Source organism: Macaca fascicularis, chromosome 11 (genome assembly GCF_037993035.2).
Source record: "Macaca fascicularis isolate 582-1 chromosome 11, T2T-MFA8v1.1".
Taxonomy (NCBI): Eukaryota; Metazoa; Chordata; class Mammalia; order Primates; family Cercopithecidae; genus Macaca; species Macaca fascicularis.
In genome coordinates, this window is record NC_088385.1 from 55,937,151 (window position 1) to 55,952,956 (window position 15,806).

Here is a 15,806-nt window from a genome sequence, read left to right on the forward strand (position 1 = left end):
TTTGTTTTGTTTTTTGAGATGGAGTTTCGCTCTTATTGCCCAGGCTGGAGTGCAATGGCGTGATCTGGGTTCACCGCAACTTCTGCCTCCCGATTTCAAGCGATTCTCCTGTCTCAGCCTCCCAAGTAGCTGGGATTATAGGCACATGCCACCATGCCTGGCTAATTTTCGTATTTTTAGTAAAGGCAGGGTTTTACCATATTGGCCAGGCTGGTATTGAATTCCTGACCTCAGGTGATCCGCCCACCTCGGCCTCCTGAAGTGCTGGGATTACAGGCGTGAGCCACCATGCCTGGCCAAGGCCATGTTTTTATACGCATCCTACCTCAGGGAAGCACCCTAGGGGAAGGGGCTGAGGTCCAGAAACTCCTTGGGTGTGGTGTTTTCTGTAGCCTCCTGATTCACAGCGGCCTAGCATGAGGCCCAGCTGTCTCCAGTCATGGACAGAAGAAAAAGCGACAAGTGTGTGAATGCTAGGGATGGCAGGTCAGTCACTTCCGGCTTGTCATCTTTTTGGCACAGGTCCAAGATGACAAGGGCAGAGTTCACAAATCTGAGCTTGGCTCTCCTGGATGGAGAACTCCTTGTCAGTGGTGCCATCTGCAGGGCATTAAGGAATTTGCCAGGAGTTTGATGGGATTGGGAGGGGAATATGGCATCTCCAGATAAAATGCTCTTCCCTCCTCCCTTGCTCAAGCCTGTTAGTCTAAGCACATCCCTAAATCACAGCCCGGGTCCTTGGTAGGGCTGAAAGACTCATGTCCTAATGATCTTGTGGCAGGCAATATTTAAGGCTTCTAGTCCTACAAGGCAGGACACAAGGCTGTGGTATCTCTCCCCTTCTTCCCTACCAATTAAATCTGTCATCTCTAAAATGAGGCACTGGGCTTTTTTCATTTTATACAGTGAACTCATGGAGGGGATGAACAGTAGGTTGTGAAGGCATTTAAGCATTCTGGTGTTAAAAAAAGAAGGTGTCTATGTAGTTAAGATTAGTTATCGTTGTTATTGTCATCATCCTTTTCATCTCTAAGTAAACCCTTCTTGGGCTTTTAAAAATTTATATTCATTGACTGGGCATGGTGGCTCATCCCTGTAATCCCAGCACTTTGGGAGGCCGAGGCAGGCAGATCACCTGAGGTCAGGGATTCGAGACCAGTCTGGCCAACATGGTGAAACCCTGTCTGTACTAAAAATACAAAAAAATTAGCTGAGGCGTGGTGGTGGGCACCTATAATCCCAGCTACTTGGGAGGCTGAGGCAGGAGAATCACTTGAACCTGGGAGTTGGAGGATGCAGTGAGCCAAGATCTCACCACTGTACTCCAGACTGAATGTCAGAGTTAGACTTCATCTCTAAAAAAAGAAGAAGAAGAAAAAAGTTATACTTATTTTCTGAATAAATGGCCTATGCTTCTGTAGTAGCTCTGGAGAATGGCTGAGCAGACATGTCAAGACCTGGTATACACTGCCCCTCATCTCCCAACTTGGATGCACATCTCTAAGTTTACAGGTCCTTCCAAACTCCAAAGCCCTACTTGCTACCCCTTCTGAGAAAGGAAGAATGGAAATCTATAGTGTGAAAGGAAAAATAGTCCCAGAAGATTAAGAGGTCCTGATTAGTGACAGAACAAGAGGCTAACCAAATGTCTCTGTTCCCTAGGCTCCTCCCTGAGAGTTGATAAAGAAGCCTGGGTCCTGAAAGAGAGTGAGTGTTACAAAACCTTAGGGCTTAAAGTTTACATTGAGTAGAACAATAAAGAATCTGGCTGGCTGGGCACGGTGGCTCATGCCTGTAATCCCAGCACTTTGGGAGGCCGAGGAGGGTGGATCACGAGGTCAGGAGATCGAGACTATCCTAACTAACACAGTGAAACCCCATCTCTACTAAAAATACCAAAAATTAGCCGGGCGTGGTGGCGGGTACCTATAGTCCCAGCTACTTGGGAGGCTGAGGCAGGAGAATGGCGTGAACCCAGGAGGTGGAGGTTGCAGTGAGCCAAGATCGCATCACTGCACTCCAGCCCGGGCTACAGGGCAAGACTGTCTAAAAACAAACAAACAAACAAACAAACAAAAAAACCAAAAAAAGAATCTGGCTTAAGAGAGAAATTACCATTATTTTTGGTTCCTATGGGCATTACCAGGTGCTGTACTTGCTGCCTGGTCAGAGGTATAGATAAGACGACTCCAGTGCCCCTTAAAGGGGCACTTTAAAGGAGGGCTTGATGACATGTCCTGTCTGCCTGAGCATTTCATTCTAGCCACCTCCTCCCCCATGGCCCACACATAATATATCATTTAATCCAAGGCCTTAACTTATAATTAATAGTATTCATCTTGGCCTGGTGTGGTGGCTCACCCTTGTAATCCCAGCAGTTTGGGAGGCCAAGGAGGGAGGATCATTTGAGGTACGGAGTTTGAGACCAGCTTGGCCAACATGGTGAAACCCCGTCTGTACTAAAAATACAAAAATTAGCTGGGCATGGTAGTGCACGCCTGTAATCCCAGCTACTCGGGAGGCTGAGGCATGAGAATCCCTTGAACCCAGGAGGCGGAGGTTGCCAGTGAGCCAAGACTGAGCCACTGCACTTCAGCTTGGACAATAGAACGAGACTCCATCTCAAGAAAAAAAAAAAATAGTAGTCATCTTCATGTATAAAACAATTTTTTAATTTTTTTTTTCCTTTGAGATGGAGTTTCACTTTTGTCACCCAGGCTGCAGTGCAATGGCATGATCTTGGCTCACGCAACCTCTACCTCCCGGGTTCAAGCAATTCTCCTGTCTCAGCCTCCCAAGTAGCTGGGATTAGAGGTGCCCACCACCACGCCCAGATAATTTTTGTATTTTTAGTAGAGATGGGGTTTCACCATGTTGACCTGGTTGGTCTCAAACTGCTGACCTCAGGTGATCCGCCTGCTTCAGCCTCCCAAAGTGCTGGGATTACAGGAGTGAACCACCGTGCCCAGCGTAAAATTTTTTATTGTATATTTTTGAGAGTTTCACTCTGTCACCCAGGCTGGAGTGCAGTGGCATAATATCGGCTCACTGTCACCTCCACCTCCCATGTTCAAGTGATTCTCCTGCCTCAGCCCCTGGTGTAGCTGGGACTACAGGCACAGGCTACCATGCCCAGCTAATTTTGTATTTTTAGTAGAGTTGGGATTATGTTGGCCTCACTGGTCTCAATCTCCTGACCTCAGGTGATCCACTTACTTTGGGCTCCCAAAGTGATAGGATTACAGGCGTGAGCTGCCGTGCCAAGGCCTCTCAGTTCTTTAAAGGTGTCTGCTGCTGGGAGCACCCAGTGGCTCATGCCTGTAATCCCAGCACTTTGGGGGGCCAAGGTGGGCAGATCACGAGGTCAGGAGTTCGAGACCAGCCTGGCCAACATGGTGAAACCCCGTCTGTACTAAAAATACAAAAATTAGCCAGGTGAGGTGGCGGGCGCCTGTAGTCCCAGCTACTTGGGAGGCTGAGACAGGAGAATGGCATGAACCCGGTAGGCGGAGCTTGCAGTGAGCTGAGATTGTGCCACTGCACTCCAGCCTTGGCAACAGAGCGAGACTCCGTCTCAAAAATAAATAAATAAATACACAAAAATAAAAAATAAATAAAGGTGTCTGCTTTCCCTTGGAGCCTGTGATGGCTACATTTGTGTTGCTATGCTAGGCCTGCAGGCTCCCCACCAAAGCTTCTTCTCTGAATTGTTCATGCCAAATCAGATTATCTTTGGAGCTGAGAGCTACAGTCATCCCTTAGTATCCCTGGAGGATACCAAAATCCATGAATGCTCAAGTTCCTTATATAGAGAGCTCTAGTGTTTGCATGTAACCTGCACACATCTTCCTGTATACTTTAAGTCATTTCCAGATTACTTATAATACCTAATACAATGTGAATGCTATGTAAATAATTGTTATACTATATCATTTAGAGAATAAAGGGGACAAGTACATGTTCAGTTCAGACACAACTATCCATTTTTCCAAACATATATTTTGAGATAGGGTCTTTCTCTGGCACCCAGGCAGGAATGCAGCAGCACAATTACACTGGCTAATTTGTTTTGGTTTTTGTTTTGTAATGACAGGGTCTCCCTAGGTTGCCTAGGCTGGTCTCAAACTCCTGGGCTCAAGTGATCCTCCTGCCTTGACCAAAGTGCTGGTATTATAGGCATGAACCACCAGGGCCGGTTGCTTCCAAGTATTTTAAATCCAGTTAGTCAAATCTAGATATGGAAACCACAGATAGGGACGGCTGACATTTTGTAAATTTGTAGGATTTATGGGCTAAAAAAAAAAAAACTGGGAAAATTGTAGACTTCCCTACTTTTTTTTTTTTTTTTTTGAGATGAAGTTTTGCTTTTGTTGCCCAGGCTGGAGTGCAATGGCGCAATCTTGGCTCACTGTAACCTCCTCCTCCCAGGTTCAAGCAATTCTCCTGCCTGTCTCCCGAGTAGCTGGGATTACAAGGGTGAGCCACCACGTCCAGCTAATTTTGTATTTTTAGTAGAGATGGGGTTTCTCCATGTTGGCCAGGCTGGTCTCAAACTCCTGACCTCAGGTAATCCGCCCGCCTCCGCCTCCCAAAGCGCTTGGATTACAGGTATGAACCACTGTGCCTGGCCTCTTCTCTGCTTTTTCAAAAAAGCCTCATGCATTCTTTCAGTCTTCTTGGTCTTTAGCAGCCATCAGGGTCTTTAGCAGCCACAATTTTCCTGTACTTTACGGATTTGAAATCTACATTTTCTCCTAGGTTAAATCCTCTATGTACATTCTCTGTGCCTACAAGTCTGTTACATGTAGCCAAAATATTTGAAAGGATGTAAACCATGCCAAATGCTATACGTTTTTATCCTAACCTTTACAAATGTTGCCACTTTATCCTCATGTAATGTAGTCCTCTTCCACCCATGCATATGGCTTATTGTTTAGCCTTCTTTCTTAGCATGACTTTTACTGACTACCATGAATTCTGGTCCTTTTTCCTATCACAATAGGGCTGGAAACTGGTACATTGAAAGCTGGAAATCCTCGTGCTGGGATTAGAGGCATGAGCCACCATGACCAGCCAAAGATCACTGTGAAATTTCTTACACTAACAAGGTTAGCAGGCCACTTTAAACAGCAGCAACTTAGCGGATATTCAAAACGTATACTTCCCATACATAACTCATTAGTAACTACCCAGTCATACTCTGAAGAGCTAAATGAGCTCTAGATTAGCAGAATGACTTTCATCAGTTTCCCCGCCCCCTACGCCAAGGGATGAGGTGGTAAACTAGTCTGAGAATCTAGGGCTTCTGCCTTTCTAGTCCCTTGAGCTTCCTTTTCCCTAGAGGTGCCTGCACAGGAAGTAGGATCCCTGACATCACCAGCAAATTGCAGACTCTATACTCCAAATATAGATGAATCCAAAAACCAAGGCACTTTTAGAAAACACAGGAAACAAAGCTTTTGATGTTAATGACTTTACTTTGAGACACGATGGAAAAATATTATAGGTACACATGGAAAAGACATGATCACCAAGTGAAAACAATCTAACCAGAAAGCTTTAATGTCTGTCAGCTAAGCTGAAGCTGAAATCCTGGGAGCATGACATGCTGCAGTGCCAAAAGGAATGGATAATTAGTATTCCTCTCCTTCTTCCTCACCCTCTCCTTCAACAGAATCCACACCAACCTCCTCATAATCCTTCTCAAGGGCAGCCATGTCTTCACGGGCCTCTGAAAACTCGCCTTCCTCCATCCCCTCACCCACATACCAGTGAACAAAGGCACGCTTGGCATACATCAAGTCAAACTTGTGGTCCAGGCGAGCCCAGGCCTCAGCAATGGCTGTGGTGTTGCTCAGCATGCACACAGCTCTCTGAACCTTGGCCAGGTCTCCACCAGGCACCACAGTGGGAGGCTGGTAGTTGATGCCAACCTTGAAGCCAGTGGGGCACCAATCCACAAACTGGATGCTGCGCTTGGTCTTGATGGTGGCAATGGCAGCATTGACATCTTTGGGAACCACATCACCACGGTACAACAGGCAGCAAGCCATGTATTTACCATGGCGAGGGTCACATTTCACCATCTGGTTGGCTGGCTCAAAGCAAGCATTGGTGATCTCTGCTACAGAAAGCTGTTCATGGTAGGCTTTCTCAGCAGAGATGACAGGGGCGTATGTGGCCAGAGGGAAGTGGATGCGGGGGTAGGGCACCAGGTTGGTCTGGAATTCTGTCAGGTCAACATTCAGGGCTCCATCAAATCTCAGGGAAGCAGTGATGGAGGACACAATCTGGCTAATAAGGCGGTTAAGGTTAGTGTAGGTTGGGCGCTCAATATCAAGGTTTCTACGACAGATGTCATAGATGGCCTCATTGTCTACCATGAAGGCACAATCAGAGTGCTCCAGGGTGGTGTGGGTGGTGAGGATGGAGTTGTAGGGCTCAACTACAGCTGTGGAAACCTGGGGCGCTGGGTAAATGGAGAACTCCAGCTTGGACTTCTTGCCATAATCAACTGAGAGACGTTCCATGAGCAGGGAGGTGAACCCAGAACCAGTTCCCCCACCAAAGCTGTGGAAAACCAAGAAGCCCTGAAGACCGGTGCACTGGTCAGCCTGTAGGGAAATAAAAAAAATAATATTTTAATGCCAAGAAACATTCTCTTAGAATTTCTATTTAAAATTCTTAGATTATGAACCATCTCATTGACATAAGCATAAGGAAATGGGAAAACAAACATATCCACAAACTGTCCATAACCTAGGGGACTATCTGATTTAGAAGTCCAATGAACATAGTAAGCAGTCTATTCCACATTTTGGTAGGTGCTAAAGAATGAATGTTGTCAGTCACTCCACCCAACTTGCACTGGTACCATCTCGCCGCATTAAATGCATATTTATATATTGTGCTTACCAGCTTGCGAATTCGGTCCAACACAAGGTCAATGATCTCCTTGCCAATGGTGTAGTGCCCTCGGGCATAGTTATTGGCAGCATCTTCCTTGCCTGTGATGAGCTGCTCAGGGTGGAAGAGCTGGCGGTAGGTGCCAGTGCGAACTTCATCTGGGGGAGGAGGGAGAGAAGGATGGAGGGAGTGGGTGAGTGACCAGCGGAGCCCCCAGGACAGACCTCCTGTCCCAGCATCCTGGGATCTCACTTGGGTTACTGAAGTCAACTCACCAATGACCGTGGGTTCCAAGTCTACAAACACGGCCCGGGGCACATGCTTGCCAGCGCCCGTCTCACTGAAGAAGGTGTTGAAGGAATCATCTCCTCCCCCAATGGTCTTGTCACTTGGCATCTGACCATCGGGCTGGATGCCGTGTTCCAGGCAGTAGAGCTCCCAGCAGGCATTGCCAATCTGGACACCAGCCTGGCCAACGTGGATGGAGATGCACTCACGCTGTGGGAAGGAAAAAGATATCGCAATTTAATCTATTGGTGGCTGTCAGGTGGAACAAAATACTCATGCAATCTTTATTTTTTTAGAGATAAAGTCTGTCACCCAGGCTTGAGTGCAGTGATGCCGTCTAGGCTCAAGGCAGCCTAAACCTCCTGGGCTTGAGTCATCCCCCGACCCCAGCGTCTGGAGCAGCTGGGACCACAGGCACAGGCCACTACGCCTGGCTAATTTTTTCATCTTTTTTTGTGGAGATGAGGTCTGGCTGTGTTACCTAGGCTACTCACGTAATCTTAAAACAAATTTCCTTTTTTAAAGCGACGTAAGACGTACTACTCTTCTGAGAACAGCTTATCGTCTACATTGCTTTTAATGACTGTTACCTTCCCATCCTAAACTGGGAAGGCCTCCTTCCAGACCAATACAGCTCAGTCACAGCTTCCTCCTTTGGAGGACCAAGACAGGAAGGTAGGCATCCACCCAGCGCTCAGGCCCCAGAATACCACTTTAGACTAGGTGGCCACATTTCCGGGCAGCTCCTAGCACAGGAAGCACGTGGCCAGACCAGCGCACAAGAAATGTCGGTCCGCAGGGACATGGGGCGGGGCTCTGCGGCACAGGATGAATGCGCAATTCAGGGCGCGCGCTCTCGCGCCCCCCGGCGGCGCTGCAGAGGCACGAAATGGCCACGTCTGCAAAGGCGCTGCCCAGGCCGCCCATCCTCCCTTGCCCGCCGGCATCGGGCTGGGCCTAACACCTCCACAGCAGTCTGAGCGAAGTTGGGGATTATCGGCGGCCCAGATCTGGGTCAAGATCCGATTTCCGTTCCCTCAAAATCCCTCACTGCCACCACCTGCTCCCCTGAATTCCTAACGCAGCAGAGAGACAGGTGGCCTCTACAGACTGTTGTGGTCGAACTGTCCTAATTCACTGGTGTATAGCGGTACATTGACAGGGCCCTTCCCCACATTCCTCTTATTGCTTTCATTAAAAAAAGAAAACTCAGGTTAACAGGAGACACGCCCTGTAGCCCTAGTCTCGCCGCGACCCAGAGCGCATGCGCAGACTGCAGTGGCGGTTTCCCGCCCAGGAACGGCGTGAAGGTAACGGTCGCGCGTGCGCGCTTTTGTCTCCAGCTGCTTCCCACCCCCGCTTTTCGCGCTCAAGAGGAAGTGAAGGCTGGAAGATGTTAGAGTCCGCGCGCGCGCGCGTCCACCCAAAGCGGGGGAAGGGCATACGCTGGAAAGGACTGCGGGGACTCGAGGGACCGCTCCCAGTACAGAGTTACGCGCTGAAAGAGAGCTCCGGATACGGCAGAAGGCAGCCGGAGCCCCCTCATCCCTTCCAGAGTCCGATAAGAAATCCTGGCGCCCCTCGACCTTTCCGGGCCCCAGCTATTTACACACACCGAGGTCTCACCACTCCCGCCCTGGCCTCTCGCCTTGTTTTCCGCCCTCCAAAAGGACGGCTCTGGAACCAGACCTCCCCGGCTGTATACAGGGTCCCCGCGCCCCGCCAGCTCGCTTTTCCCTGCTTCCCTGAAAGCAGCCGGGAGCCGCGCGGCTCACTCACCATAGTGGCTAGGGATTAGGAGGCGAAGGCGGAAGGAGCAGACACCGGGTCCCGGTTACCGTCCCCGACAAGCTAAGAGTCGAGGTAAGTAACGCACTGGGGCGGGACCGGCGCTGGAGCCTCTTAAGTAGCGGCTTTGGAGAGGGGGCGGGCACAGGCGGTGTCGCGGCCGCGGGCCCCTCCTCCGGCCCAGTGCGCCCACTGGGCGCCCGGCCTGGCCGCCGCAGAGGCGGGCTCCGGGCCCCGAGCCCCCTCCCTTCGCGCGGCCGCGGGGCGGGGTCCTCCGCGCCTGCGGGCCGCGCGCGCCAGTGCTGCAGTGTGCGGCGCATGGCTGCGAGGGCCTGGCGAGGGGCGGGCGCGAGTCGGAAAGACACCGACCAGGGAATGGGTGACGAGGCTTGACTTAATTCGGAGGAAGCCTAGGACTTGAGAGAGCCATACAATTTGAAAGACGAAGCACCGTGAAATGCAGAAAGTTGTGGTTCGGATAGCTCAGCTGATTAATTTCGTGTTGCCACAGTTTGTCAGTGAGTTTTGCCTTTTTATTTTCGCAGTTCCTTTTAAGGCAGTGCATTCTGTACTTACCTGATAATGTGAAAAACGCGAGCTTTAGAAAACCGAATAGGTGTACATGGTTTACTTTAATGACTTGTTCTCCAAAGTAAGAGTACCAAATGCTGAAAGCAAGTAGATATTCAGTCATTCGAAGAGTGCCCAAGCATTTAACATTGAAGCTGTTAAAAGGGCAAAGTAGGCCCCAATTTTAGATCTAAGCCATCAATTTTATGAAACAGTTCTAGGGGCTTTTTGAAAAGGAGATTTAAAAACACATTTCAGTGGTGGTAGCTGAGTTGAAGAAGTGAGGAAAGAATTGGATAGGGAGGAAATAAATTGACACTGAAGGATGTTAGGAAGTAGAGATTCCTTGTGCAACTTAAGAGTTTTGTAAATAAGACTGCTTGGCCTTGTGTCAAGATACATCAATTGGTTATAGCTTAGTGCTTGGAGGCCCACATTATAGGAGTAGACTAGGTCTCCCTCCGCCCCGCCCCTGGAAAATCTATTTCAAGACGATAAACCACATTGCTAATCCTTGGAAATGCAGAAGGTGGTTAGGTTTAAAATGTGGCTTTAAAATGGTCCTAGCCGAAACGTATTGATGTTACTATTCAGAATATCTGCCCAGTATAGGAGGAACAAAAAGGTTAAACCTAAAACACTAAAAATTCATAGTTCATATTCAGTTATTAGCCTATTAAAATTTGGTGCAGCCTTCATCCTTCGCACCGAATTTCAGACAAATAGCAAATTTATGTGGTTAATAAGTGTATGTTGTAAGGAGTTATATATGTGTATGTCTATATATGTGTGTCTCCACCCATCTGAACCTGACCTGCAGACCAAGAGGTTCTTGTTTATTTCTGATAGTTTTGGTAGTCTTGTTAAAGGCATTTGATTCAAAATCCAAATTTGCACACATTTTTCCAACTGGGTAGAGGAGGCAGGAATATATTTGAATATTGTTCTCACTTATTTTGTTCCTCTTCTTATTCTTAAAAAAAAAAAAAAATTAAGCCTGTCAATTTTAGCAGTGAGGGATGGTATACTAATTTTAGTGACACTAATATTAATAAGTTCTGATAACCCACTATCTTCGGACCACCCCCACTCTTATTCTTAAAACGAATCTGAAAATCATAAGCTTGCTTTAACGGGAAGAATGAATGTTAGGGAACCACCCTGCTGAACTCCATTTTGCTGTCGGCTCTGGATAAAGCTATTTTATCCAGAAAAGCTATCTCTGGGCAAATGATTTGAATAGTTTAGTAACCGCAATAGGTTTCTGCTAGAACCATTTTGAAGCCACCCTCTAACCCTAACCACTTTATATATTTCCAAGGATTAGCGATGTAGTTTATGGTCTTGGGATAGATTTTTCTGGGGGAGGGGAGAACCTCCCTTCTAGCTCTCTGCAGATTATCAGAGCCACCACTTCAGGGATTTCCTCCCAGGGGCCTATATGTCTCCCCAGATACCTTCCTAAAACTATTAGCTTTTATCTGTGTATTCCCTGTTGTGAATGAGTAAGTATTTGAGGGCCTTTTTTTTTTTTTTTTAGGTCTTGATTATACCTCAGGTTTCACAGAGTAATCAAACTAAAAGAGAACTTCTTTTTATTTCATTTTATTTTTTTGACCGAAACTCCATCTCCAAAAAAAAAAAGGGGGGGGGAATTGTTATGTGATATTGGGACATCTGAACATTTTGTTGTCATAGGAGTTTGTCCTTGCCAGCTTTTTTTTTTTTTTTTTTTTTTTTGTTGTTGTTGTTGTTGAGATGGAGTCTTGCTCTGTCACCCAAGCTGGAGTGCAGTGGCACACTGCGAACTCCGCCTCCCAGGTTCACGCCATTCTCCTGCCTCAGCCTCCCTAGTAGCTGGGACTACAGGCACCTGCCACCACGCCTGGCTAATTTTTTGTATTTTTAGTAGAGACGGGGTTTTGCCGTGTTAGCCAGGATGGTCTCGATCCCTTGACCTCATGATCCACTGGGATTATGGGCATGAGCCACCGTGCCTGGTCCCTTGCTGGCATTATTAAACTGCTTCCTTAGCTGTAAACATCTTATGACCACGGGTTGTATCTGGTAAGGAATATGCTTTGCTAGTTTAAATTTGGAATTGATTTTGAAATTGTGTTACCCTAGCCCTTTTTTTTTTTTTTTTGAGACAGAGTTTTGTTTTTGTCGCCCAGGTGGGAGTGCAATGGCGCAATCTCGGCGCACGGCAACCTCTGCCTCCCGGGTTCAAGCGATTTTTCTGTCTCAGCCTCCCAAGTAGCAGACATTACAGGCACCTGCCACAACGCCCAGATTATTTTTGTATTTTTAGTAGAGAAGGGAGTTCACAATGTTAGCCAGACGAGTCTCGAACTCCTGACCTCAGGTGATCCGCCCGCCTCGGCCTTCCGAAGTGCTGGAATTAAAGGCGTGAGCCACCGTGCCTCGCCGTGTTACCCTAGCTCTTCCGTTCCTGTTTCCCTAACATAATACCTCCTCTACTCTTCTCCTCTACTTCTCTAATCTTAAGGAGAGATGAAGGGTGAAGGTCATTTTTTGTAACTTCTTCCTGCTGACAGTGGACATTGATCTTTGGGACAGGATTCTCTCCTAGGAATTTGCAGTTGGTGGCTGGGTGCCGTGGCTCACGCCTGTAATCCCAGCACTCTGGGAGGCCGAAGCAGGCGAATCACAAGGTCAGGAGGTCGAGACCATTCTGGCTAACACAGCGAAACCCCGTCTCGACTAAAAACATTAAAAAATTAGCTGGACATGGTGGCGGGTGCCTGTAGTCCCAGCTACTCAGGAGGCTGAGGCGGGAAAATGGAGTGAACCCAGGAGGCGGAGCTTGCAGTGAGCCCAGATCAGGCCACTGCACACCACCCTGGCTAACACCATGAAACCCCATATCTACTAAAAATACAAAAAATTAACTGGGCATGGCGGCACGCACCTGTAGTCCCAGCTATTATGGAGCTGAGGCAGGAGACTCTCTTGAACCTGCGAGGCAGAGGTTGCAGTGAGCCGAGATCACGCCACTGCACTCAGCCTGTAAGACAGAGTGAGACTCTATCTCAAAAAAAAAAAAAAAAAGAATTTGCAGTTGGTTTCTAGGGAGCCACAGGAGGTCCGTGTTTGCATGATGTTCTGATGTTTTGTTTTTTTTTTTTTTGAGAGAGAGTTTCACTCTTGTTGCCCAGGCTGGAGTACAATGGCACAATTTCAGCTCACCACAACTTCTGCCTCCCAAATTCAAGCGATTCTCTGCCTCAGCCTCCTGAGTAGCTGAGATTACAGACATGCGCCACCACGCCCAGCTAATTTTGTATGTTTTTTTTTTTTTTTTGAGACGGAGTCTTGCTCTGTAGCCCGGGCTGGAGTGCAGTGGCCGGATCTCAGCTCACTGCAAGCTCCGCCTCCCGGGTTTACGCCATTCTCCTGCCTCAGCCTCCCGAGTAGCTGGGACTACAGGCGCCCGCCACCTCGCCCGGCTAGTTTTTTTTTTTTGTATTTTTAGTAGAGACGGGGTTTCACGGTGTTAGCCAGGATGGTCTCGATCTCCTGACCTCGTGATCCGCCCGTCTCATTTTGTATGTTTAGTAGAGACAGGCTTTCTCCATGTTGGTCAGGCTGGTCTCGAACTCCCGACCTCAGGTGATCCGCCCACCTTGGGCTCCCAAAGGGCTGGGTTTACAGGCATGAGTCACTGTGCCCTGCCTTTGTATTTTTTAGTAGAGACGGGGTTTCTCCATGTTGGTAAGGCTGGTCTCAAACTCCCGACCTCAGGTGATCCACCTGCCTCAGCCTCCCAAAGTGCTGGGATTACAAGGTGTGAGCCACCACACCTGGCCGATTCTTTTTTTTTTTTTTTTTTGAGATGGAGTCTTGCTCTGTCGCCATGCTGGAGTGCAGTGGCAGCGATCTCAGCTCACTGCAACCTTTGCCTCCCGGTTCAAGCAATTCTCCCTTCTCAGCCTCCTGAGCAGCTGGGACTATAGGCACATGCCACCACGCCCAGCTAATTTTTGTATTTGTAGTAGAGACAGGGTTTCACCGTGTTGGCCAGGATGATCTCGTTCTCTTGACCTTGTGATCTGCACACCCTGCGATGTTCTGATGATTCAATGGGCATAGCCCTGCCCAGTACTGAAGAAGTAAAAATCTTTGGATGCCTGATCTGAGGGGCCTAAAGGCAATATGTCTTTATTTCCCAGGTCAGAAGTTGGTATGGATTGGAAGCCTTGTGCCAGCATCCTCTTTATGTTGGATTGTTGTAATCTAGTAGACACAAACTTCAAGAGGTTAAACAAGCAAGGGCAAAAGATTAGTAATAACAAGATAGTGATCAAAAGTCTTAGGAAGAGTAAAAACCAACTGATACTCAGAGGGTGCTTTTTTTTTCCTTTTTCTGTTTTTTTTTTTCTTCCCAGATGGGGTCTTGCTATGTTGGCCAGGCTTGTCTGAACTCCTGGCCTCGAGCGATTCTCCAGCCTTGGCCCCCCAAAGTACTGAGATTATAGGCCTGAACTACCAAGCCTTGTCTAAACTCTACTTTTATAGGAGTCTTTTTTTTGTTTTGTTTTGTTTTGTTTTTGAGACATTGTCTTACTCTGTAGCCTACGTTGGAGATGGAGAGCAGTGGTATGATCACAGCTCACTGCAGCCTTGACCTCCTGGCTGAAGGAATCCTCCTACCTCAGCCTCCCAAGTAGCTAGGACTACAGGTGCCCAGGAAATTTTTGTATTTTTGTAGAGGACAGCCATGTTTCCCAGATTGATCTCAAACTCTCCTTGCAGACATTATTAAGCTGCTTCCTGCCAGGCGTGGTGGCTCACACCTGTAATCCCAGCACTTTGGAGGCGGAGGCAGGTGAATCACCTGAGGTCAGGAGTTCAAGACCACCTTGGCTAGCATGGTGAAACCCCATCTCTACTAAAAATACAGTAATTAGTCGGGTGTGGCGGCGGGCTCCTGTAATCCCAGCTACTTGGGAGGCTGAGGCAGGAGAATCAATTGAGCCCTGGAGGTAGAGGTTGCAGTGAACTGAGATCGCGCTGTTGCACTCCAGCCTGGGTGACAAGAGTGAAACTCTGTCTCAAAAAAAACAAAAAAAACAAAAAACTGCTTCCTTAGCTATAAACATCTTATGACCATGGATCGTGACTGGCAAGAAATGTACCTTGCTAGTTTTAAGATGGAATTGATTATTTTTTTTTTTTTGAGATGGAGTCTGGCTCTGTCGCCCAGGCTGGAGTGCAGTGGCACAATCTCGGCTCACTGCAAGCTCCGCCTCCCGGATTTACGCCATTCTTCTGCCTCAAGGCGCCTGCCACCACACCCGGCTAATTTTTTGTATTTTTAGTAGAGATGGGGTTTCACTGTGTTAGCCAGGATGGTCTTGATCTCCTGACCTCGTGATCCGCCCACCTCAGCTTCTCAAAGTGCTGGGATTACAGGCGTGAGCCACTGCGCCTGGCCTGGCTCCCCTATACTTCTCTTTCCCTAACTTTTTTTTTTTTTTTTTTGTCTGAAACAGGGTCTCTCTTGCTCTGTTGCCTAGGCTGGAGTGAGTGCATTGGTGGGAACTCAACTCACTGCAGCCTCCACCTCCGGAATTTAAGGGATCTTCCCATCTCAGCCTCTTGAGTGAATGCGACCATAGACGTGCCACCACACCCGGGTAGTTTTATATATATGGTTGTTTTTTTCTTTCTTTTTTTTGTAGAGATGGGGTTTTTCAACATTGCCCAGGCTGGTCTCAAACTCCTGGACCAATGTAATTTGCCTGCCTCAGCCTCGCAAAGTGCTGGGATTACAGGCATGAGCCACCACACCCAACTGTAACACATTTTTATGCCGGAAGAATATTGAATAATGATAAATTTATTTTGCCTCTTTTTCCTTTTCTTTCTTTATTTTTTCTTGTTTTTTTTGTTTTTTGTTTTTTGTTTTTTTTGGTTTCTTTTTTGAGACAGAGCCTTGCTTTGTTGCACAGGCTGGAGTGCAGTGATAATCTCAGTTCACTGAAACCTCTGCCTTATGAGTTCAAGCAGTTCTTGTGGCTCAGCCTCCCAAGTACCTGGGATTACAGGCATGCGCCACAACACCTGGCTATTTTTTATATTTTTAGTAGAAACAGGGTTTTGCCATGTTGCCCTGGCTGGTCTCGAACTCCTGGCCTCAAGTGATTTGCCCGCCTTGGCTTCCCAAAGTGCTAGGATTATAGGCATGAGCCACCATGCCCAGTCTGCCTCCTCTTTATTACCTGACAGGA

The 15,806-nt window shown here is 47.8% G+C and overlaps 1 protein-coding gene and 1 long non-coding RNA gene across 3 annotated transcripts in view; one reads left to right on the forward strand and one right to left on the reverse strand.

Moving 5' to 3' along the window:
• Positions 1-5,457: 5,457 nt before the first annotated feature.
• TUBA1B (tubulin alpha 1b) lies at positions 5,458-9,071 on the reverse strand. Its single transcript, XM_045366493.2, has 4 exons — positions 8,974-9,071; positions 7,182-7,404; positions 6,916-7,064; positions 5,458-6,614 (listed from the first exon to the last, which is right to left on the reverse strand). Exons 1-4 carry the CDS (start codon positions 8,974-8,976, stop codon positions 5,634-5,636), a joined length of 1,356 nt encoding a protein of 451 aa, XP_045222428.1. The 5' UTR covers positions 8,977-9,071; the 3' UTR covers positions 5,458-5,633.
• LOC135966227 (uncharacterized) overlaps positions 8,553-15,806 on the forward strand; it is a 32,985-nt gene continuing 25,731 nt past the window's right edge. The window contains exon 1 of one of the 2 annotated variants that reach the window (XR_010579388.2): positions 8,553-9,500. This is a non-coding gene — a long non-coding RNA (uncharacterized lncRNA). The remainder of the gene's footprint in view (positions 9,501-15,806) is intronic. The other variant, XR_010579389.2, reaches the window with a different exon arrangement.

Bases quoted from the DNA above. Each gene is read 5' to 3' on its own strand.
- TUBA1B (XM_045366493.2), bottom strand. The intron at 7,065-7,181 runs GTGAGTTGACTT...CTCCTCCCCCAG, and splicing joins CTTGGAACCCACGGTCATTG to ATGAAGTTCGCACTGGCACC. The intron at 6,615-6,915 runs GTAAGCACAATA...ATTTCCCTACAG, and splicing joins TGGACCGAATTCGCAAGCTG to GCTGACCAGTGCACCGGTCT.